Genomic DNA, 26,572 nt, shown 5'->3' with positions numbered 1-26,572 from the left:
CACCAGTGTGCTAATACCTGTTTAAGCCCCTGGCAAAACACAGCTATACCACGAAGACTTTATAGTGATAAAAACTAGTCAATTGGTGATTAATGACATCAAAGCTTTTTACATCACTGATGAAGTAGGAATTGGCAGCATAAATGGGAGGGGCTAAGGAGGAATCAAGGAAAGAGTTGTATCCAACTGCCAAGTTCAAGTTACTCAAAGCACACAATGACGTACTGGCCAAGTATAGGCAAGGGCTCTAATTCCATTCAGGACAATGACTTTGAAGTAACATTTCAGAACACAATCACCTACCCTTGTGCTATCCTGTGGCAGTTCAAGAACCTGCTGAGTCAATGGCCACAAACTTATTAAAACTACACTAAAGCTCTGACACCCATGAACAGAAGTGCCACGGTTGTTCTATAGAGAAAATGAAAACCAGGAAAAAGTCAAGAAGATGCTAACCATAAGCCAGCCATCTCATATAGCACCTGTACAACTACCCAGCCATGCTTCAGGGACAGGACCAGTACAATGGCATCCACAGATTGCACTGGCTCCCCTCAGTGGCCCGAGATCACCTAGAGAAGACAAGATTACTATTCCCATTTATTTGGGATAGAGCCTCAGAGACAGAGATAGAGATCCATCCTTCAGGATTCTCACTGGTAAACCTTTGACCCGTGTGTGTGTGTGTGTGTGTGTGTGTGTGTGTGTGTGTGTGTGTGTGTGTGTATGTTCCAAGAGCTGAGAGACTAAAGTGAGGAAAGTGGATTTGGAGATCTACTTCTCTACTTTATCTTCAAGTAGCCTTTGCCGGTCCTCATCTCCTGTGGAACCTGATTAAGAATGCTACACTCCCTGGTTGCAACAAGAAGAGACACTGTTTGGACAAGGTTGATCTTAACCCACTTAGACACTTACATGTTAAGTCAGATTGGTGAACAAAACAGTCTAAAAATGCTATTCTGACCTTTTCCAGTGTCTGTCTGCACAACTTCAAATAAAAAGAGAGACTCAAAGGAGTTCACCTTGTATCAGAAAATAAAATTCAGCCCAATTAAAATGCTCTTAAATGTTAAGCCTGAGCAACTGCTAGCAAAATCTGATGTGTTTTTGTCTAGTTAGAAAATGGTTCAAATTGGTATAGCTTGTGTCAATTCCTAGCTGACTCTCATGCTCACAGAACTATCCCCTGGCCCTCTAGCCATTTATGCCAATGTGTTCCAGTGGCCCTCTAGAGCTTCCTGATTTTCTGAGGCACAAGGTAAGTTGAACTGAATAGATGGTTAGTCTAACCTCATAGGAAACAGTGTACACTGGGGCAACTGGAAAATGCTACATCAGGAACCTCAGACTAGAAGCACATTATTGGTGGATATTTTCCTGCTAGTCCAAGCTCTGAACAACAGAACTATCTATGAGGATGGCCATGTTCCTTGTGTTCACTGAACACTTGGCTTAGGGTTAATGCTAATGGTCTAGAAACAATCTCCTGGGTTTCATTCAGGGAAGAGGGCCTTCTTAAGCTTTGAGTAGGGAGGTACAGACTGTGTGGGTGGGTGTGGACAAAGAAGAATGTGGAAGAGGTATTAGAGGATGCCTTCATGCCTGGAGGCTCTTCCTATTATACAGGCTTTGGCTGAGAACCTAAATTGAGTGGACATTACCTTTGGTTATAGTAGCTGCTCCCTGCTTGAGATCTACCCACTTTAGGTTTGCATTACTCTATACAGTCAGCTGCATAAATCCAGAAATTCCAAAGAAAAGCCTTATTCAGCTCCCTATCACCCTCCATGGGCCATCTTAGCACCAGGCTCCAAGCAGCTCAGGTAGCTTACAAGACTGTGCTATCCATAATCCACATTTTTATGTCTCTGATCACCACTCCAGGCAGAACTCCTCAGAATGTGTTTGGGGCTCTTAATCTGATTAAAGCAGTGCCCCTAGCTCTTCCTGTGTCAGAATCACCCATCCCTGGGAACTTCTGTCTCATCACACCCACTGTTCAAATATTCCTCAAATTCAGTCCATTCTGCCTCAAAAAAAAAAAAGTTTTCCAACAACTTTCTTCTGTCCTTGAATCATCATTTGTTTCATCCAGCTTTCTCTGGATAACAATAGTCACACTCACTCTTCATGCCCTCCAATGGCATCTTCTCATCTTCTCATATATCCAGAACTAGTTGACCCACATCTTTTCATACAGCCAGAATTACTTGACCCACATCAAGTCATGGTCCTGTTCACAGGCCTTTCTTTCACAGTGTCCCACCATGAGAAAATTCTAGGTCCTCACATGAGCAGGAGACCCTTCATGGCTTAGGTACCCTGCCTCTTTCTATATCATCTGCTCACTAGACCAAAGAGATCCCTGCCTCTGGAATGGCCCTTCCTCATTACTCTGGACCTTGGCAGAGCCTTTCTTTCTCTCTTGAACCTTCTACCATCTGCCCACTTTACCTGCTTCATGCTTATTTATATAACTTGAATGACATTTGATGATACATCTGCTTTTGTTTCAAGGCCAGGATGGTGTCCCATGCCATCCTTCCTTGGCTACAAGCACAACTGATTTTTGTCTACTGTCTACTGTTGGGCTCCTTGGCTTGTTTGTAAAAGGCCAGGCCTTTACCTCATTCACTGTTCTATCTCTAAGGCCCACCTCCATGTCAGACCATTCCATCATCTCCAATGCCCAAGGTCATGTCAGGTGTCAATCAAATATTTATGAGTAAATGATGAGAAAAGTAAGTGAATGAACAGATATCAATGATGCATTAACAAAATGCTAATGAGGATTTATCAACAGGATAAGGGAAGCAGAGAGGTGGAGTCATGGATCTAGGGAGTGGTGTTTTGTTCTTCATTTAGCCAGCACTTAGTATCAACAAGGAAATTTAGAGCTCATGATGCTACAGGTTGGTGGCATCTCTCTGAGAAAAAGTGAATAATCCACACACAAAGGCTTTACAACTGCAGTGGTTGAGAATATCAAGGCCATGAAGTTAAAATATTTCTTGCAACAAGAACCCAAAGGATGGCTCTGCTAATCCAGGTCTGGTCAGAACTGAGATGTATGGCCGTTACCCGACCTTTGGGAAGAGAACAGATCTAAACAATCTTTCATGCCTCCACAAAGTCTAAAGTGGAGCACAGAAAGAAGCCAGTATGATAAAATAATGAACATCACAGGCATGGCAGGGAAACCATACTGAAACCATTTGCACTGAGCATCAGAGATAACATGAACAGTAATCTTTCAACACTGATGTTCACAGACCTTGACCCCACTCTGTGGACCAAGAAATTGGGGCAGACCTTAAGCAGTTCACAAGCAGCTTAAACAACAGCTGGGTTTCAAAGATCCTCTCCTGAAATAGTGTCCTATACTCTGTAGGACATGTTGTCAGCCTCCTAGTGACTCATGTTTGATGGCTGCAGGCTGTTCAGGTTCCGTCATTCACTAGTATTATCAGGGTTTACTTGGTGCCTAGGATCAGTAGGCTGTGTGGAAGATGGTGGTGGGATATCATGACCTTCCGTCTGACCTTACATCATTCCTGCTTGGTAGGGAGGAAAGAACCACTGATCAACAGTGGGAACACAAATGCAGGATCCATTGGCTCTCAAATGCCATGTAGGACTATAAAGGATTTAGGATCCTGATGTGGCCTGGCCATGGTCATTAAAGGAAAGAAAAGTGACCTCCCTAGTCTAGGGCTTGCTACTGCCTTCCACATTCTCTGTGTCAATAACCCTTATCAGCAGCTATGTAGCCTTGAAGGTTCCTGTTGAGTCAGCAGTCTCATTCACAAGATTACTGGCCAATTTTCCTAAACTTGCAGGGTTTTTTTTTTAACACTGTTAACTCAAGCACAGGACTTTACATTTATCTCTATTTAATCTCATCTTGTTAGTTTTGGCCCATTGATCCAAAGTGTAAAAAATCTCTGTAATCCAGATCCTGCCATGTCAGGCACGCTTATCCCCTCAGCTTTGCGATGCCAGGAGATGTGATTTGGACACCCTATTACGTCTTTATAGCAACAACTGCCAAAACTATTGGTCAGGGTTAGGCTAAATGTACATGTTGCCCCAAGGCAAGCAGCAGCAGCTTCTCCAGCTGCCCATCATAGTCTAGGTCAGCATGAACGATGGGCCAACATCCTCTACCTGGTCACTTAGCCAAGTCTTAATCGGTCAAGTGAAATCTCCACGCTAGCCACACTTCTCCCATTTGTATGATGCAGCCTGAGGAATGATCATAAATACCCTTATAAATACGTCTAAAAAAGCCAAAGGCAATTATGCTTTTAACTATTTATCTAAAACGTACACATAATGTCATGTATGGATATACATATATTGTATTAATGACTTCTTCCTCATCTGAACTGATGGTATTCCTTCTAAGAGCCAAAGTCAACCTAACAAAAGCCTCAAAAGACATGAGAAGCCCTCATTTGAGTTATTGGTCACGGCTGTTCAAGAGATTCTCCAACTCCAAACATACAGCCTGCTTTGTTATCTTTGGTTATCCCCCAGAGGCGAAGGTAAGTCCCTATTGCTAAAGACACCATGCACTCTAGAAACAATGCCAAGAGACCCCTGAGTGGGGACTGCCTGCCCTAAGGATTAGTTTACATGGTAACAGAAGGTACTATGTAAGCTTCCAAAGTCTGGAAGCAACCAACACATCCTACACATCCATGACACCTATGAAGCAACCTATAAATAAGCAGTGTGTTGTGATAACACTAAAGGCGCAGTTGTGGCACCCACCCCTAGGTGGTAACCAACCAATCTACTCTAACTGGACTTCAGATCCACTCAACAAGAGGGAAAACATGCCTGGTATTGGAAGCCTAGCCAGCTACTCAGTCCTGGTGAAGTCATGGATATTGGAGAAGACTCTATAACCACTAGTTTACTAAACCAGCATAATCCCTAACAGCAATCTATAAACATTTCCCCCTTACACCCACAGATAAGTATAGTCTTCATCCCTCATCAAGGAAACTTCTCTTTGTACTGGAGACTGCTATAGAAAGCCATAATCATCAAAATGCTGAGTTGTGGAGCCCAGTTCCAATGGATGCATCTACAAAACAATTCCCACACCTATGGCTCAGGGAAGATTGCCAAGGAAGGTATGATAAGATTGTAAGATCAGGGAGTTTGCTGTGAGATTGACCCTCTTTGTAAGAACAGAAGCTACACACATAAAGTCTCACCAACATAGCTGCCAAATGAGAGCTGAACACGGATAACATCAATGGATGTGCCCAAGTGAATGAGGCCCATGAGGCCCCCATCCTACACAAAAAGCTGTGGACAACCGAGGAAAGCTGGGAGCAGGAGAGGTGGTCTTCCCCAGTAAAGACAGGGCTCACCTAATGATTGTCCAGGGCCAAATGGTCAGCCCTGAAAACATATATGCAAAGAACTTTAAATGGACTGAGCAAGTTATATTTAGGGACATACACACACTCAGAGAGAGAGAGAGAGAGAGAGAGAGAGAGAGAGAGAGAGAGAGAGAGAGAGAGAGAGAGAGAGAGAGAGAGAGAGAATAATATGAATATATTAATGCAAACAGGCTGTGGATTTGAAGGAGAGTGGGGAGGCATATGTAGGAAGGTTTGAAGGGAGGAAAGGGATGGGAGAAATGTTATTATGTTATAAAACCCAAAATGAAAACAAACACCCTCCTAGATATTTACACCCACCATGGAACAGTGTTTAAACACCCACTCTGCTATTGGTCTGGAGCAAAGTACTAATTAGACTTGCCTTTTAGAGATGTCTGGAATTGTTCCAGATAGGACAAAAATCAATAGTGACATTCTTTGTGCTTAGAGAGTCCCCAAGTATAAATTTAGTTTTTCATGGATTTCCCACAGCAACCACCTTTGAGCAGTAGTGGAACAGGACTTGCAAACCGAAGGCTCCCTGGGGCAGAGAGATATGCTGAATGGGGTCTACTGCACTCACTTAAAAAAAAATTGGAAAATAAAATGGATGTCTAAGCTGGCCAGCATGTTCCATAAAGCATTTTGATCAAAGATGCAGTTTCTGAAACACTGAGGAATGGCTGGGGAATCTATAGGGATGCAGGGGAGTTACAGCAGCTAAAATCTGGTCCCTGCTGCCCCATAGACAGACTGCAACGTCCTGACAGATGCTGCTCCAGGGAAACTTAATGTTTCTTTAAACATTCAATTATGGTTACACAAACACATATTTTAAGCCACCAGCAGATCTTTGCACAAATTAGGGATGCTAGAAGGCAAATCAAACAGATCCCCTGAAATGAGTATTTCATAAGAATCCAGCTCTGCTCTGTGAAGAGCTGTCTTACCAGGCAAGGGTGTGAGGAAGATAATGAGGGGGCTCTGCCAGCATCAGACTAGATGACACTTCTTGTGATCGAAGGGGCCAAGGCCACTCTTAGTTCAGTTTTAATTGCTGAGCATGTTTTAAATTATAACGGGTCTCAAGATATCCAGGGGTAGACAATTTTTGCTCTCCGGGAGTTGCTTGAGGCTGTTCAAAGGTCTTTTGAAAAATGGTCCTGTGCTCTATGTCCTTTAATGGCCGGGGCACATGTCATCCTTTCTCTTGTGAAACATTCGTAGTTTTCACACTTTTAAAATAAAGTGCCTTTCTAACCTATAACATGATATTTTCTTATTGTAAAACAATAAAACCTTCTTTTATTGTGCCTGTATTCAGAGCTATGTGGCATACATATCATTTTAAAATTAAAACTGAAGGCCATGTAGACGGTTTCTTGACATGATATTTATATTGGGTACACCATGGAATTTCTTTTGCAACAGTAAAGTTCTTCATCATTTTATTCATCTTCTTCCAATTTAATTTTGGGGAAGAGCGTCCGCAGTGACCGACTATGAACCTGAGGCTAATTCCTAGCTCTAATAGTCTGGCTATCTGATTGGTCAGGCCCTCTACTGTCCTGGGTGTTAAATATTTAAATGACCTGTTCTCATTTCTTACAGCTTCATTTGACTAAACTTTCTAAATTGGATCTCCTGGGCCAAAGGCTATGGAAATTAAAATTTAATTAAAAGGTGCATGATTAATTACCTTTTGTGTCTTACAGCTGAGGAGAATCATAACAACTTTACCTTCCTCGCAAAACTGTACATTCACAAAACTGTACATAATCACCTCTTCATTTTTAATAGACATATAATCTTCTTTTTAAAAGGTTACACTGAATATTTGGGCAAAAATATCATTAAAAGAGCAATACCAGAATGTCTGGATTATGAAAACATTACTTTTCACAGCTTGTGATCTTTAAAATTGGCACAGGTAGGGACCAAGGAAGAGCTGAAAGAGGAGTGCACATAAGACCCTGGGTTTGATTAACAGCACTATAAAATTAAAGTCAGTACAAATGGCATGCGTAAACCAAAGCTACATTATCTCAGAGGGATAACTGTGCATTCACTATGTATTTTAAACTTAAATTCATTATTATAGTTTTTAATTAAGGTTTTACTTTGTTTTATTGTTTTTGGTTTTTAGGCCAGGGCTGGCTTAAAAATTCCCCATATAGCCCATTCTAGCCTTAATTTTACCACTGTGCCAAGATATTCCAGATAATTCTAAAAAAAGATTCATTTATTCTTATTTTATGAGTGTGGGTGCTTTGGTTGCATGCATGTCTGTGCACTTCAGGAGTGCAGAGCCCACGGAGGCTAGAAGAGAGCACCAAATCCCCTGGAAGTTATCAGCTGTCACATGAGTACTGGGAGGAGAACCCAGGTCCTGCACCAAGTGCTCTTAACCTCTGGATCCTCTTTCCAGCCCCATAATCCACATAGTCTAAAAATATAGACAAATAGATTAGGAAGAAAGTAAGGAAGACATTGAGGGAAAAAAAAGCATTTCATATTTCTAACTTTTCTAAATCTGAGGTTATTTTGGGAAAGGCCTAAAGGATTGGGCAGGAATAAATTAGGGCACCTTTGAGATGATTCTCCACACAAATTATCCTTTGTCTGGTTGTCAGCATGCATTATGCTATCTTCAGTAACAGAGGGTAAATCACTTCCAGAGGGAGCCATGAACAGAGCAATTAAGCCACTTTACAAACCTAGAGGACCAGATGGGGCCAAGACCGCATTTTCTGTGGAAGGGCATGTCAGTAATGATGCTAACTGAAGCCGTGGTGCAGGGTTCTACAAAGACTGCTGTGTCAACCAGAGACATTCAAAGCAAAGCCATGTTTATAAGGCGAAAATCCACCTTTGTGCTTGTCCTGTCAAGGTTTGTACATTGGTTTATTTCATTGTTATTCTTTGTTTCATTTCTCCCTATGGTCTTCTGTTTTCTGTTGTAGAACAGACTCTTTGTAGTGAAAACAGAAAAGGAGCTCATAAGATCTTTTCACTCTTCTACCTATAACCATAAGACCATCTGCAAATTCGGGGTCACAACCTCCTTGTGCTGGGCAACATGTTCCTCCAATGGCCAGATGCCCAGAGCATGTGCAACACAGAAATCTCTAAGCCCTGCTGCCAATCATAGCCCAGCCATGGAGGACACGTGACCCCATGGATATCTTTATGAGATTTTTGTTTGTCTGTTTCTCTGTGTCTTTCAGAGAGCATCTAGAGTACCAGCTACTTTTCTCACTACTGTGTCTAAACATTTGACCAGAAGCATCTTCAGGTAAAAAGGTTTACTTTGATTTACAATTTGAAAACATGGTCCATCATAGTAGAGAAGGCATGGTGGTAGGAGTGGGAGGTTGCCGGTCACCCTGCATCCACCGACAGGAAGAGAAAGCGGACAAGTGAGACAGGTTATGAAGTCTCAGGGCCTACCACTAGCGGCCTGCCTTCTCTAGAGAGGCCCTGCCCTTTAAATATTGACAGCCTTCTAAACCAGTGCTACCATTCGAGAAGCAAGTGTTTAAACACCTGAGTCCACAGAGGACATTTCACATTCTAACCATATTTCCTAGTTACCTCCACAAAGATATTTTCAAAGCCATATACATGTAGCACCGCAAAAAAAAAAAAAAAACCCAAAAACAACCAACCAAATAAAAAAACAACCTGAATTTCCCACAATACCATGGACAAAAATAGAGGGGCTGGAGAGATTGCTCAGTGGCTATAGTTCTTGCGATAGAAACATGATGTCTTAAATTCTGATTCCCCATCCCCCACATAAAAGCCACTGGGAAACAAAGACAAGAGGATCCTAGAGGCTTTCCCTGGGAAAACTTAGTGTTTAGCTCCAGGCTCAGTGAGAGACACCTCCCCCCCCCCCCCCTGCTCCTGTCTCAACAAAACAAAACAAGGACAACAACCTACAGTAGAGAAAGCAACAGAGGAAGTGAGCGTCTGTCTCACATGTGTAAATACACATTGGTATGCCCAGGTGCACGCCCACACCTGCACACACATGTGCACACACACAAATTACATTGTCTAGAAAGATTTTCTAAAATGTTTACTTTCTGAGGACAGCCACATAAAAGCAAAATAATATTTTGCTCAGAACTCTTTGAGTATTCAACCCATGTGCGCAAATCTCTATTTTCAAGTCATCAGGATACAAGAGAAAGCTAAAGCATGTTATTTCTTTACTGTTTTTTAAGGCTGTGATCCACTAGGTGGTGAAGACTGGGCATGTAAGAAAAAACCGCCAAGTGGCAGGTCACAGATCCCAGGGAGCAGGCTGTGTCAGTTTACTAGTTTACTGCACTTTGTGGTCTTAGATGCTACATGTCAGGATGGCTGGTGCTTCCATCTGGCTGTCTCAGTGCTACAAACGCAAGCTCTGACACAATGAAGGGCGTGGCTTGCTCATGTGGAGATTGGTCCTGGTTTCTGCAGCTGCATGTCCCTGGTGGTTGTCCTTCTTCCTCTGTCAGCCCTACCCTCACCCCCACCCCCACCCCCAGGACACCCTCATTATTCAGAGTGAGGAAGAGGAGTCTGTTCTTCTGCAAAGGGAAAATTGCTGCTTTACACCAGATGGGACCTGACAGTAGAGTTGACCTTTTAAATAGGGACTGCTCACTGGAAGACCTCATTAACTAAAGTAAGAATTAAATAGATGAGAGAAGTCCTTTGCAACTGTGGTTCTTGTGGGAATATCAGTGGGTAAAGGAGACATGACATGAGGAGAAGTTGATCTAACTTAGGAGACACCATTTCTCCTGAGAAACCATACATGAAATATATGGAGGGAAGAGGGCTTATGGGACTTATGGGGAGGGGGGAACTGGGAAAGGGAAAATCATTTGGAATATAAACAGAAAATATAGAAAATTAAAAAAAGAACTATAACATACATATGCTCTCAGAAAGAAAGAACAAACAAATAAAAAATAAACAACAGCAACAACAAACCCAGTATACTATTTTCTGGGAATTTATAATTTCTCCATTAAAGAGTCAAATTTTTGAATAAAAGCTTAAGATGAAGTTTATTACACTAGAGCAAGCTTGTGAGATTAAATACATCCTGATGGTGATATAAAAGATAAAGCAGTTTTTAGTGGACGTCGCCCTAATTTTCTCTGCCACTCTGTAATCAAGAATGACCTTTACTTACTCATTCCTTTCCAGGCTGAGGATCAGTTCTTGGCTCTCCAGCTGTAGTTGCACAGTCAGCACATCTGGATGATCCTGAAAAATGAGCAGGAAGGGTTAGCTGAAAGGCAGTTGGCTTAGCCTTGCCAAAATCTGGATGTTCTTCATCAGTATAGTCAGTGGGGTGGAAAGAGAGGGTGTTGAGACTGATTGGGAGAGGGATGGGAAGGGGAGGGGCATAGGAGACAGATAATAGACAGATTGGATAGAATAGATAGAATAGGATAGATAGATAGACAGACAGACAGACAGACAGACAGACAGACAAATAGACAGACAGACAGATAGATACAGATTAATGATTTTATTCTTGGGGATTGTCTTCAACTCCAAGTACTGAAGACCAGAGTGACAGAGATAAAAAATGGGACCCCTGGCTCCAATGTGGCCATTCTACTCTTCCCCATTAGTGATTCTTCCTCTGAACCCTTCATCATAGCTCCATCCACCTCATCCATCCTTTCTTTGATTTCCCTGACTGTACCTGGCTGTCCTGGAACTTACTCTGTAGACCAGGCTGGTCTCGAACTCAGAAATCCGTCTGCCTCTGCCTTCCAAGTGCTGGGATTAAAGGAGTGCGCCACCACCGTCCGGCAGAAACCTCTTAAATTATCCTTCAGGCTCCATGGCTTTCACCCCCTCTACTGAATGCAGAGCTGCTCTCTGCAGCATCTCTCCTGCTCCTCCCCTCCATCCCTTTCCCATTCAACCCACAGGCAACTCTCCTCAATACATGGCTTCCTCCTGCAAATCCTTCTAATCCAGGTTCTCCTGGGTCTGCCTTTGCTTTCTTCCCATCTATTCTCCAGCAGTGGAAGGACACTTAAAACTTCAGTCTTACACTGCACCTGTGCTTGTTTCCTATTGCACTGATAGATTATCTATCACCTTTTGAACTTGGCCATGTCCTCTGCAGGCTTCCACTGCTTTTCACATGCCTACATTGCCCTCCTCCCTCCTGACCTGGCTTTAGTTTCTGCTCTTGCCTGCTCTTGGAATACAAGACTTGTCCTGCTGCCCTGAGAATTTACACATGCATGCTTCTCTACCTTCAATGCTTTTCCTGACTATCTACTGGAATAGCTCAAAAACCTGCTATTACAAGAAGTGTCTTATCACTATCTACTTCCTGCTGTCCTATCCTGTGAAAAGGTAGGGCATCATACTACTTGTGATCGGTGTGTTGGCTTACACATCTTTATAGCCACTAGAAGGCTGGGCAAATAACAGATTGGGAGTGAAGGAAGGAATCTACCCATGTCAGGGAAATGGTTCTGCAGACATCTTTTCCCCTTTCTCCACAGCCCTCCCTTCCCCTCCACTGCTTCCCTCCCCTAATCCATATACCCAACCTCAGTCTAGACAGCCTAGTCCTGGTGATGGTGCTGCCCACATATAGGGTTGATCTTTCTCACACAGTGAACCTAATCTAGACAATCTCTCACAGGTATGCCAGTGCCCAGACACTTCTCTACAAAGTGATTCTACATTGTATCAAGTTGAAAACCAGTGTAAACCACCACAGTATACCAGTTGGGGGCTGGGTGGTACAGGAAATATCTAGTGGAGGAAGAGAATGGAGGGAACTTTTATTCCAATTTACTCATTATACCAGACATTTTTGTTTAAAAGCACACTTACATCCATTTTCCTAATTGTTATTGACCGAAGACCATAACACACACCATTCTTTTTTCTTACAATGATATATTGACTGATTTACCTAATGGAACTAGCCTTTGTTGGATGTGCAAAGGACTGTATTGGTTGAACCAATCAACCAAATGCTAATCAATAAGCTAAAGATATTTAGGCAGCCACTATAATTCTTTTAAACTGGGAGAAGTACCTCTAAACAAATATATAATGTACATCAACATACTTTCTAAAAATAAAATAATCATAGGGTATCTACTACCCAGATGAAAATATAGACTATTCCCAGAATTGTAGAAATTCCTCCTTTCTCTAGTTTGCTTTTCTGTTGCTCTGATAAACACTGTTACCAAAAGAAACCTGGCCGGGGGAGAGGGCTTATTTGTCTTACAGGTTATATCCCATCATTGAGGGGAGCCAAGGCAGGAACTGAGGCAGAGACCATGGAGGAATGCTGCTTCCTGGATTCTCTCTTGGCTTGCTCAGTTACATTTATTACATAGTCCAGGTCTACCTATGTAGGGATGGCACTGCCCATAGTAGCACTGCCCATAGTAGGTCGATGCTCTTTTACATGGCTATGCTCCAAACTTTTCTTAGAAGGATGCCTGATTTGTTGGGTTAGGACCTTCCCATATGTTATGATTAAACCTGAAATGTCCTTCACAGATCATATTTTGAATGCTTGATTCCAAGTTGGTGGTGCTCTGGGGGTATTGTGACACTTTGAGGAAGTCGGATCTATCTACTGGCGGAGACCGGTCACTAAGGGCAATCTCTTGAAGATTTTTCCCTAGCCCTTGATTCTGGCTTCCCTTCTATTTCCTGGTCCTTCTTGAGGTGAAGAGCCTCTGTCAATGTAAGCTGAGCTGCTGCTCATTCCTTCCCTGCCACAGTGAACTGAAAACACAAGTCAAAATTAATTGTTTCTTTCCTAAGATATTATGTGAAGTATTTTGGTCAAAGTCAAGAAATGATCATTACTGCACCCTGTAACCTCAGTTTACCTGAGTAGCCTCTTAAAGCCCTTCTCTCTAGATGTTCCACATTCCACAGAGAGGGGTTAGAGCTTCAGTATAGATAGATATAGCAGTGTCAGGGATGTGATTGAGTCTACAGCGTTCTTTCTTCATTCTTACATCCCATTCATTCCTCACCAGAGGTAACCACTATCCTAAACCCATTAATCACTAATTAATAGTACTTGATTTCATTTATAGTTTATTCATGCTCTATGTATGTCTAAACAAACATTAGCTTCATACTGAGCCCATTCTTCTATGGCTCAGTTGGTTTGGCTTAATATTATACCTGTAGGGATCATTGGTTCTCTGTGTTGTTCATCCTTATACATTTACAATATTCTATTGTGTAAAATGACTTATAGATCCACAGTCATTTAAATAGATGCTCGGTGATTTTTTTTCTATTCCCTTCTCTGTACATGACTTCACATATCTGTGTCATGTCTGCAATTGAATAGATTCTATGGTAGTAGGATTTTTTTCACCTGCCTTCATGGGGGATTTTAAATTACTTATTAATTAATTGTTTCTAATGTATGGATGGATCACATTCCCTCAGTTACTGGATACATGTTCCAGCTACTTCATGTCCTGGATATCTGACAAAGGAAAAAAATTTAGACAAAAAATATTTGCTAAGTATCTAAGAGCACCTTATGGGGGATTTGTTTTAAATTTTTTATATCTAGTTGTTTATTGGGAGTCAGTGCTATGACACACGTGCAGAGGTAAGTGGACAGTGTGACAGAGTAGCTTCTCACTTTCCAGCACATGGATTCCAGACCTTGAACTCAGGTCTTCTGGCTTAGAGGCAAGCATCATTATCCTATGAGCCACTTACAGCCTGAGGCTTTAGTTTATATCTCTAGTATCAGTGACAGGCAGAGAATCTTTGGGGCATGTGATACTGCTCTTCCATGAAAATATAGCTCATGCTTCCTACCTCTGAGCCACATCCTTATCCCTTTAGTATCTATCAGTGGCAGATTTTACCATAGAGAGTATGTGATCTGCTGCACAGGTAGACACCTGCTTGCTAATAGCAATTTTCTACCAGAAAGCAAAAGGTCAGTAATTTACAGATAAAGCTTACCATCCCTTTTTTTCTTCCTTCCACAAGTGTGCATATACGCGCGCGCGCGCGCACACACACACACACACACACACACACACACACACACACACACTGACTTTTCAATGACTTGAAAACTTTGACCCTGACCTTGAAGCTGTAGCCCTGTGGCAGTGGCTTGGCCCAGGCTCAGCAGGAGCAGAGAATCACCCTCAGTTAGCCACGTCCATTCCCATCACAGCCTTGAGGTCATCTTTTCCAAGGGGCCCACTCAGAGCCAAAGCCATCCATCTCAACCATCGTGCTGGAAGGTCAGAGGGATCTCATTTTTCAGGCATAACAACAGTATTAAAATACTGCATTGAAGGGAGCTGGGGGATAGCTAAGTCCCTCTCCAGCACTAAATAAATGCTTCAGACTGCAGCTCTGGCATTCATGGGGCACAAGGGAGGCATTTATTGCTATGAATATTTAGAGGCATCTTGATTACCACTTTAATATTAGCATGTTAGCTCTGTAGCCAGCCAGATCTGCACACCGTGGAACATAGGGAAGACAAAACTTAAGTAAATGCAGGCTAGCACAGTGAGGAATTAAGGCCTTGCAGCACCATCACGGGAGGTCCCTGGCTTGGGGCCTGTTAGTTATTACATAAGTGAGAGTGATTTTTATCATTGAGTTGGTGATCTTTTTTTTTTTTTTTTGCAGTGGAAAATTGATATTAGCAACCCATGTGTCCAACTGTGAACAGAGAGCACAAATTCTTCACAGTAAAAGCTGCTTTTGGTGGACTCATAAGGGGCTGGAATTGTAGACCACGGGTCAAGTACTTGTCTAGCATGTGTTGGATATCTAGCACTGCCAATATGTGCACATGTGCACAATCATATGTGTGCACACTCATATGTGCATGAACATATGAAGTATTTGTCTTTACTTTCTAATATGGGGCTCATTATTTATATTGGGAAATCTCTCACTTCATTCTGTGGCCTAAGACACATCACAGCTTTTCAGTTCATTTCTCCCTTTGGGGAGAATATGTATATGTCAGAGAAAGTATATTCCACCTTCCTCCAGCTCAGATTAGGACTTTGGTTCCCCTCAACATGGACATTTTCCCCAGTCCAGTTCTTGATTCTCTAAAGTTCCTAATGATGGAATTAATTGTCTTCTTGTAGCCATACCCAGCATTCTAAGGTCTAATGTTGAAATGTTGTCCCTGGGTTCTCTGAGTGACCTAACCATTGGCTGTTGGCCATTGGCCTGATCATGATCACCTCTGTGCTCTTGGCTGCATCCTGCTAGAAGAAGCAGGATGTATCATCACCAGTGGTTCTTCATTTGTGTTTTCATTTATTTGTTAGTGGTTTACTTATCCCAGGAACACAGAAGCTCTGTGAAGACAGGCATGTATAAGCATCACCATGCATGCTTCCTGAGCACAGCACAGCAACCTAGAGGCACACATCAGCGAAGAATGGAGTTGGGAGGCAATGCAAGTTACCGAAGGAATAGTTTACTTGGGGAAAAGAGAAACTCCAAGACAGTAAACTTCCTCTCATGAGGCATCTGGTCTCTTTTCCTAGCCACATATGGTCCCTAAGAAACATATAGAACCTCTCTAGGGCCTCAACAGGCTGCCCGTCTCAGCCAAGAGTCTGACATCCCTGAAGGATCCAGGATGCTGTACGTGGGCCCCATACAGAGTCAGTGAGGCCCGAGAATGGACATGCATTCTGTTCTTCTAGAGATGAGAGGCAAGCAGAGTTTGTTCCAGCTAAGTAATGCCCTTCCTGCTTCCTACTCCCTTCCCCTTGTGATGCCGGGGGAGGAACCCAGCATGACAGACAGACAAACACTCTGCTACACAGCCACACCTCCAGCCCCACGGGAGCCGAAAGGTTAATTTATCTATGGTATTGGATAAAATGAGCACCACCAAGATGCCTTTCTAGTCTCTGAGTAACCAGGTGAAGACTCTGGACCCTCCTGCCCCATTCCCTGTGCACCCCACAATGATTAAGACATCAAAACAAAAAAGGGAGATTCTGCCTAGGGCCATAAAAAGGAAGCCAAAGGACTTAGGACTTATGCGTATTCAGTAAGATTTAAGGTGAAGAGTGGAGCCCGTGGCAGGGAGCATAGAAACCCTGGGTTCAGCAGCATGGGGTGCTGCTGGAGAGAGTCTGACAGGGCGATTTCATGAAGCTCTTGACCTCAGAGGCTTGCCTCCTAATGGCTTTGGATTTTGTACCTTTCTGTACAGATACCTCTGTAGCTAGAGGAACAGGACTGGGAATCTTGGGGATAATTTAGGGACATGGTAGCCCATATAGAAGACCATGTGCTGATCTGCGCACAGGATCATATAATGACATGGTAGCTTGAAGACAAGACTGTGTGATGAGGTAATGGCTTCAGCAATGTGCATTTCAATGACAGGAGAGGATCCCATAGTGATTGGTAGCCAGGGTATGAGATGGAGTTGTTATGAGCCTGCAGAAGTCTGCTTCCAACTGGGTCTAGCTGACAATTTTCCAGCAGTCTATGACAGCAGGCCCTTAGCCTTTTGTCCTCTTACCATCTTCTACCTTTAGACATTTAGCATGACAGACTTACCCACTGAAGTGGCCATCTGTCCATGGCTCAGGAACATGAGAAGACAATGCCTAAATTGGACTTCTTATCAGTCTATGATACTCCTGTAGCCTAAGCCCACGGGCAAAGTACCTGGAGGCACGTGGGAGGTACCAGCCTCTTGATACCTCTGTAAGCAAGGGTCCATCCTTACATAAGAAGTGTCACCATGTTCAGAAGGCCTGGCTAGGTGTCAGGGTCCAGATCCAGGTTAGGAGCCTCAAACTTCCTCCAACAGAGAAAGGTGGCTGGGGATTTGCCTGTCTTCCAGGAGTACCCTAGAAGGAAAGTTAGGACCACAGAATGGCTTCACCATCTCCAACTATAAAGCCATAGTAACAGAACAAAGAACTACTTCATACTTTCTTGAAAAACACAGTGTCTTCATTTAAGAAATGACACAGTTGGGTCGGGCTTTAGTTAGATATCAGTTCTTAGATCAATGGTTGAACAAATCATAAACCCTTAGTTCCCTGGCTAGGAAAATGAAGATAACCTCTCTCCCTTTCCACACGCCATTGCAGGAAACCAGGAATAACTCAACGCAGGTGATAACCAGGGCTGTGAAGGTGATTAGGAGACAGGGTGTCGAGATGGGGAGGTTATTCTGGAATGTTTCAATGGGAAGTAGTTAATGTGGTCATAAGGATCTTTAAATACAGTCTGTATGTGCATTCAAGTATGTGTTTATGAGTGTGAGTTATCCACATTCAGGTATTTGTGCAAATGTGTACATGTACATGTAGGAGCCGGAAGTAAAGCTTGATGTTGTTCCTAAGATGCTGTTCACCTTGGGTTTGGAGACAAGATCTCTTTGTTGGCCTGGAGCTCACTGATCAAGCTAGGCTACCTGGACAGAAAGCCTATGGACCCAAGCACGTTTGTCTCCCCAGCACTGAGATTGTAAGTATATGCCATTACACACGCCTGATTTACTGATAAGGTGAATTGAGGTAGGAAGTACCCACTGTGGGTAGCACCATTCCCTGGTCTAGGATCTAAGACTGTGCACAAGGATCAAGTGAGCTTGAGCACAAGCATTCATTGTTCCGATGTGCTGAGCTGCCTCCAGACCCTCTGCTGTGACTTCCCAGAGGAACTCAGATCTCATGCTACTGACCCATCTCCCCAGCCTTGCCTTGCTTATTTCAAAGATGGAGAAAACATAGACTTTGGCCCAGTGCTACAGAGAATGATTTCCACCACACCTCCAGGAGCAGAGTGGATCCTGCCTTGCCATCTCCTAGGCTGCAGGCTGCCTGAACTGCCTTCTTTATCTTGTTGGGATTTGGAGTCAAGCCTCACCCAGCTCACTGGACTTCAGAGCAGTCAGCTGGGAGATAAGAAACAGAGACTCTTTTTAAACCACCCAAGCCAAGGCCATTTTTTTACAGAAGCATTCAAAACCGACATAATCAAGAGGATTGTGGTGGGATCCGAGAGGTAAAATGCCTATTTACAAACCATCTTGCTTGATGAAATGGAAATGCATCTCCCTTATAGAACCCCAAGCGCAAGTGGAATTTCAACTTCCCAGCATGACAGCAGTGCAGTGAGACACCATCTCTCTTGCTATTTCTGCAGTTTATCCAGCCGAAGCTCTTTTTCTTACAAGCTCTTTGTATTTAGATCTAAACAGCTCGCATAAACTGTTTTTCTTTAAATTTTCATAAAGCGATGTTATATGTTTATTAATTGAGGGCCTATTTCTGAGTTGGGCTCCAGGCCAGTCCTGGATGGATGGCTGGAAACAAATTGGCTTTCTCCTTTCTTCCACATGGCAAGATGATTTTAAATAATCTGTATGTGATCATCAGCACAGAAGCAGACAGAAGCATATAAAACCCCGTGTGGATACAGCGCAACATACATCTCTAAACTTTACCTTGGTTCAAAACAGTTTCCTATGGTGTGCTTACTGATACAATCACAGTATTAAAAATATCATAGTCTAGCCCAGGATTGCTTTCTGGAATGGCTTTACACAAACCCAGCATGCACTGTGTATTAACTGGAATGCTTGGTTTCCTATTCAAAGTTCATTTATCTAACTAATTTGATGTCTGGAAACACTCACCCTCTGCTTTGTTTTCACCTCAGCAACACCGTTTCAAAACTGTCACTCAGAGGAAGTTAACAGCTCAAGTTGCTAGTTTGTTTGCACGCAAGCTGTCTTCTAGAGAGAATGCACCTCTCTCGTGTTGACCGAGAGCCATTTACCAAGCATCACCGCAATTGCTTTCAAATAAACATTAGCTGAATATAAGAAGCCCTTTAAAGAGAACCACTATCGATCACAGTGCCACTGCCAAGTTGCTGTGGACTCAGCAAAGCTAAGTGCAAACAATTTCTATTACAAACAGGATTACAGCTAATTGCTGAGTTTTTTGTAAATCTATTCTAACGGTGCCACAAAAATTCACACTCCAGACCTTGATTCATACAGACCTTGTGAAGGGAACTCCTATGTCATGCCACTCAGACTTGCAGCATGACTGTCACCAGCTTTGCCCTTTGCATGTATGTCATGAAACACTGAGTCAGGAGAGAAGAGGAACCAGAAGGTGAGGGGGGTGCAGGCTGGTGCTGTCAGAGGAGAGTGGGATGGGGGATGGATACAGTCCCAGGATTAGCCCTGAGGACTTAAGATTCAGGATGGTACAGGGTTAAGCCCCTCTAAGTGGTTCCAGAGAGATATCCACATGGCCTCTCATTTCCCCAGGCTAGATGACCTTCCAGGCTTCATGGGAAGGGATTTCCAGCTCCAACGCAGCTGAGTCCTGGGACAGGGAAGCCCTCCCATGGCACCTTTCACTGAATAAAAAGTAGGATTCCACTTCTCCTCTTAAAACATTGACCGACCCTCAAAGGCCAATAATGCCTATGGGGGCCCTCTCCTTCAGGCCTTTAGTTCCTCTTCCTCTCCTGGGCCTGACATGTGCCCTGAATGCTCCTATAGGTTTCTCAGCAGCAGCCCCAAATGCTTCAGTGTTTAAAACTCACACCTCCTCCAAACATCCCCAAGGGCTCTTCTCATCTTGTAGCCCCTTCTCAGTCTTACAACCACCTTTCTTTGGGGCCATACAAGTGCTATCTCTTGCACCATCCTACCCTTGGCTCTACATTGAGTTGGGTTCTGTGATTTCTTCTGTGGTCTACCTGCAACTCTCTGATCTTGTACGGTCCTCACCCTGCCCCGCCCTTAGGGCTACCCTCCTCCCTTCATCCTATGTGGCCATGCTTCAATCTGTGACTGTGTTATATCCTGATAAACTGAGTTGAGGCTATTGAAAAATGAAAATGAGTTTAGTACACCTGGCCTGCTGTCTCGCTTCATTGTTGTGTTGAAATATCGGGACAAAAGCAACTTAAAGGCTAAAGGGCGTGCTTTGGCTCACACAGTTGTAGGTCATATCATGGAGGGAAAATCACAACAGAGGAGCTGGAGGCACCCACAGACAAGAAGCAGAGAGCAATGAATGCTCATACTTGATGTACCAGTTCCTTTTATACAGTCCTAGGTCCTAGTCCAGGGAATGGTGCTGTCCATCTTCCCAGGCCTGGCCCCTTCACCATCCTGAACGCTAGCTGGGTCTATGAGTGCGTTTCTCTTTGAAGTCCTTAGCCCCAAGCCAAACAATAATCAAAATGACTACAAGATAGGGTTTTGAATGTTCCCATATCAAAGAAATGGCAAAAACTTGGGATGATGAAGCACATGGTCTAATATCTTAGGCTAATTATCACAGAGTGGGCTATACAAACATAAATATAAAAACTGGCTTTATTTCCTATACTGAAATATGCATCATGACCAGTAATCATGTACAAAGTTTAGATAACTAAAAGTAAGGTTTAGGTACCAGAAAGATGGCTCAGAAGTAAAGAAAGGTCCTTGCCACATCAGCTCAACAACCTGACTTTGGTTCCCAGAAAGCACATAAAGGTGGAAAAAGAAAACTGACTTATTCTGACCTCTGTACATGCACTGCAACATATGTGATCATATACACATATATCATATACATACATGACATAATAAATAATAAACAAAACAGCTTTAAAAATATGTCTTCTGGCCTCTTGCTCCCTTCGTGGATGTGGACCATCGAGCTGATTGCTTCTCACCCCTCAGCTTCTTTGCCATGTTCTACATGGCACAGGGCTACTTGAGTTCATGGATGCACTCTTACTGGCCAAGGGGCCCTTTGACATTTCAGCCAGCTTTAAAAATCTATCCACAAGACTTAGGCCATGCTCTCTTGCAATCTGAGGTAAGGCTGGAACCCAGTACACAGGGGCCTGGGGCTTCATTCCTCCTGATCCTGGAGGGCAGGGAGGAAGAGAGAGGGAGAGGGGAGGAGAGGAGGGGGAAAAAGAAGGGAGAAAGTCATCAGAGGTGAGAGAATTCCACCTCCAGCAATGAAAAATAATCAGAATGGATCTAAGGCTTTGGGGAATTATGTCATCTATTACAAAATGTCTCTTCATTTCGCCATCAAATGTCCCCATGGTAGATTTCTACACCATGGTAGATACATGGTCTACCTTGATACCAACCTTGATTTTTTTTTTTTTTTTTTTTTGCTACAACGTTCAGAGTCATTAAAATATCTCAGATTGGAAATACGGTATATCAGTTACATGGTGGCTGATACTTTGAGTGGCCAGTGTGAACTGGTCCATGGTAGTAGAAGTGAGGCAGCAGTGACAATGTTACCATGAGGACTCTAGGACATGGACCAACATGATACAAGCTGGTGGGAGACAGATCAGAGCCATGGCTCTATGTGTCTTTGCTTTCGAAGGAATGTCGGGATGTTCAGGGTTCACTTGCTATCCTCTGGGGAGAAGAATGGCTCCATCTCTATGAATGGGTTACAAAAAAACCCAAACTATTAGACAGTCAACTTAACTGGATGATAAAGCTAAACAATGTTGAATGGACTACAGGAAAGAAAGAGGGCAAGATGATCAGCTGACAGAAGGATTAAGTATGTATATGCATAATTTATAATGAGCCAATAAGGTTTGTAACTAATGGAAACCAAGATTCCATTATTTCCTAGATATAGAATGTCTGTTGAAAAAATCTTTTTTGTTTTTATTTTAGAATCCAAGTTTCCAGATGACTTAGTCAGATATTCTGTATAAGGAAAAGTGCATGTGTATACTTCCCCGATCTCTGAAGAAGAGCCTCACCTACAGCCTGTGCTGAGAAAGAAAGGATGTAGAGAACCCACTACTTGACTAACAGTTCAAATCAAAGATTCTCCTGACAATTCTGAGAGGGTAAAGTGGTGCAAAAAACACACCAAGAGCCTCACAGGTGACAGCTCATCTTTTCATACACACACACACACACACACACACACACACACACCACAGAGGTGAATATTGCACCTATGTATTTTCTCTTCTTCTACCCATCAAGTCCCAGCATCTGAGGTCTTGAAGGGTGGTGCCTGGAGATCAGACTGGAGATCCCTTCCCTATGTGGGAATTACTGGGAATTAAGTTCACGTTGAAATGCTTTGATGTTTGCGTCCTGTGCTCTGTAGTTAACAAGAACAGTGATGCAAAGTCACTGTTTCCTTGAAACTACCTGTTAAGCCATACACTTTCATTCCTTCAACTGTTTTTTCCTGTAGTCTAGTGACTGTCTGAGAATCATTCTACACTGGCTCTCAAAGCCAGTCAGGTACACAAGTTCTCCTTATAATATAGCAACATGTGTTCTGATATGAGCCACCTAATTTAGAGTCCAGGAAACCCTTTTCCTCTTTGACCTGTGGAGTCTATAAATCTAACCCTGGTGAGTACCTGCGCAGTTGCTATGATCCACTGTTACCTAAAGCTCTTCCTCATAGGAAATGCTATTGTTTCAGATCTCCCCACGCTAGGCCTGCTCACAGGCTTTTTATTGAGCCACAGACCTTGTCACGTTACCTACAGATTTATCCTGTAAGTTGTGACCCACAAGTTCAAACTATTAAGAGCTTTTAATGCTGCGATTCCTCCAGCCAACCTGGTAGCCGCCCAGGGCCATGCCAGATTTATTAAAGTATGAAACACCAGTGTTGGTGGGAAGCCAAGAAACAGGAATTTTCATGCACAGCTGGTAGAAGTGTGAACTGGCCCAGCCTTCCACGAGGCAATCTGGAAACTGTTATCATATTCCTTAGAAATGCACACGGCTTTGAATCAACAATCCCACTCTTAAGAATTCATCTAGAGAAGATAATCCAAAGTGTACAGAGATATAAGCTGCAAGATTCTTAGCCTGTGTCATGGTGAACAGTTGGGACAACCTGTATGTACTCTCCCACACAAGGGATGGTAACAAAAATGAACAGGAAACTAAGGTCTGATACTCATTGCTTTAAATGGATGGTTGCAGGATGAACATAATTATTAGCTATTTAAAACCCCTTCTCCCCCTGAAAACAGCTAGAGAGTATGGGAGGGGCATTTTAAAATGGTTTGAAAGCAGCAGAGAATTTATACAGTAATAAGGGCCTCTAGGACTTGAATCAAGCTTGGGAAGGAAAACTGGTGTTAATCCCAGATTTTGAGAATGACTGTTCTGCTGAAGGCATCTGTAGAAGGTGGAAGAGATAGCCAAGAGGCACATGTCCAGTGCTAGCATGCATTCTTAAACTCCTGTATCCTAGGAATTGCTCTCTCCATCTTTACATGGTTCTAAACTTCCTGCCCAGGGAATAGTATTGCTTACAGTAGGATGGGTCTTTCTATATCAATAAATTTAATGAAGACAATCCCCCATATCCATCACCACAGGCTAACTCAATATGAACAATCCTTCACTGAGACAATCTCTTCAATTCTAGGTTGTCTCAAGTTGATAATTAAAGCTAACCACCCTAGTGCTGGATATCCTACAAAGCCTGGACAGTCCCTCCCAGACTTCAGTAAAGAATGATCCAGCCCAAATGCTAACAGCGCCATATTGGATGAACTCCAGTTTCAGTTTCCTTCTTAAATAGATATGTTCAACCAGATGGTCTATAACTCAGTGAGTGCTAAGAGTACACCAGCTTTCACAGCTTCCATTCTTGTTATTTTATTTACATATGCAAACAGATGTGTTATGTACTTTTGAAGACCACCTTTGAGTAGGGGAAGAACATGCCAAACTGTAAGGACATTCAACACATGTCAGGGTTAATGTACTTACACTAATGGAATGATATGCCCTTGATCTGAAAGAGATTCATCTTCAGGTCTCAAGGAAAGAGACAATGGGGGTATGTTAGTGGGCAAGAAAAAAAAAACAACTTTGTATGCCTAAGTTAAATGTGAAAAAACTTAGGAGGTAGGGTGAGAAACATGGATGGCAGAGTGATGGTGATTGTATCTGACTGGTAGATTTATTAGAGGAAGGGGTATGTTTACATGAGGTCACAGCTTGTAGGGTGTGGCTAGTTGGCCAGAGCCTTGAGGGCAATCTTCAAGGTTGTACTTAATGCTGAGCCAAGGAAAGGCATGGAGCTCTATGAGTCCCCTGAGAAATACACAGAAGACGAGCACCATATTGTCTGCTCTCCTTCCAACTCTCTGTGGCTTGCAAGCTCCTCTGTGTCCCCAAGACACAGTTAACACTTACCTCTTAAAAATCAGAGTTTGTTCTCTGGGACAGAGGTCTAATCACTTAATCCTTTTCAAATGCAAGAAACATGTATGGGCAGCATGCATCATGACCGTGGGACAGCTTGAGCCACTTAAGAGAAATTCTCAGTTCCAAATAGTGTACAAAAACATCCTGAGCTTATCTAAAGTTTCAACATTCTCTGGAGAAGCAACAATCTGTATTGTGTTCTCCACAGGGATTCCTGGGGCTGTCCAACTCCGATGCTTTAGTCAAATAATCATTTGGCTTAATTCTCTTTTTGCTCCTCAAACTCTACGTTCACCCCCACTAGGCTTTGACCATTCTGCACTGTCTATTTGGAATGACTATGTTCAGTGCCAAACTCTGCAAGTGAGCCCTTCAGCCTTTAGACCTTCCTTCTAATACTGACTCATCCCTGCAGCAATCACAGATGCAGAAGGTCTCTGTTCCTTTTGTGAGTGAGCTCAAGGAGTTTGGACTGAAAGTGAAGAATCAGCATTTTTTTAAAAAAAAGATAGTAATTGGTCTTTTATGATATTTTGAATATGATAAACTGGTTTCAGCAAAACAAATGATCATGAGAAGAACATGGAGAGATGGAAAGAATTTACCCCTTGCATGAGGATGCTTAGATAATGCACTGGAGGGGTTCTGAGATATAGAAGGGTGGAAGGGAAGGAGGGGACAAAGAGCCTGAAGTGATCTCCATAAACATCAGACAAGATGATTATAAAAACAGAACTCCATCACGCTGAATTATAGCCCACTGCTGGCAAACATTTAGCGGGAAAGGCACTGGGCTCCTAGGCTCTCACAGATCCCATCCTCACACAGTCAGCCTGAACCATTTGCAGATTTTGCTCTTAACACAGTAAATTCCTTCTTACATTTAATCTCTACTACTTGAACACAGAGCTAATGATGGCAGAAAAGAGGTGACTTCCAGAGGGAAACAGAGGAACATGGGTGTGGATCAGTTTGGACATGAAAGAGAGAAAACTGTAGGCTAGGAATGGGACAGAGCAAGAATCTGGATGTCTACAAGCATACCCAACCTGGGAAAATAGGACACAGAGTGCTAACACAATCCTTTTGGTGTTTGGGGTGTTAACAAATGAGAAAGTAATGCTTGTGTTATTTGTTTTGGAAACAGTCTTGTGTATCTCAGGATGACCTTGAATTTACCATGTAGCTGAGGATGGTCTTGAATTTTTAGCCACCCTGTCTCCACTTTCTGAGTGCTGGGATTACAGGCATATACCACAATATCTGGCTTATGTGGAGGCAGGGATGGGACCCAAGGCGTCTGGAATGTTAGGTAAATATTACATCCCCTGCCCCTGAAGATAGTGTTTCTCCATGTGCACTGTGAGCCCATCTGTTCCAGTAAACAGGCATTTCTTTTCATGAGTAGGTTGTGACATCCCTATTTGTCATTAGAAGTCACCATCCTTTCAGTATTGTAGTTGCTCCTGCTGAGCTGTGTGTGTCACTAATGTAACAACAACAGTGTCTTTGATGCTGCTGTTTCACAGGAAAAGCCCAGACAGACCTGCATGTCTCTTCCAGGATTAGTTGTCATTTTTTTTTTCAGTTAAGTTGGTCTTACATAATTAGTGGGAATAGCTAAAGAGCTACTGATATCCAATGAGAAAGAGGGACAGGGCAGAGAGATCAGTGTGCAAGGGGCCATTTCTCAAGGCAGGCTATTTTGGGACATCAAGAAAGCCTTATAGTAGAAGGCAATGTATGTTGAGCATAACCTTACTTTGCAAGGGTAGAGAGCAAGGAAGAAGTATTTAAATGCTGGAGTTGCTGCAAACCAGCTTTGAGAATAACTTGGTTTTTTTGATTCATAGCAAACAGTTTATATTTCCCAACTGTGAGACCATTGTCAAAGTGACCTATCACA

General features: G+C 42.9%; 1 protein-coding gene across 1 annotated transcript in view; it reads right to left on the bottom strand.

Annotated features, from left to right (window-relative positions):
• The window catches only part of Adam12 (ADAM metallopeptidase domain 12), a 329,625-nt gene that overhangs the window by 229,409 nt on the left and 73,644 nt on the right, over window positions 1-26,572 (bottom strand). The window contains exon 4 of the mRNA XM_052174478.1: window positions 10,597-10,670. Within this exon, the coding sequence (XP_052030438.1) occupies window positions 10,597-10,670 (74 nt within the window). The remainder of the gene's footprint in view (window positions 1-10,596; window positions 10,671-26,572) is intronic.

Source organism: Apodemus sylvaticus, chromosome 1 (assembly GCF_947179515.1).
Source record: "Apodemus sylvaticus chromosome 1, mApoSyl1.1, whole genome shotgun sequence".
In the NCBI taxonomy this organism is placed as follows: Eukaryota; Metazoa; Chordata; class Mammalia; order Rodentia; family Muridae; genus Apodemus; species Apodemus sylvaticus.
Note: the sequence above shows the minus strand (reverse complement) of the source record. Positions and strands in the feature narration are given on the sequence as shown.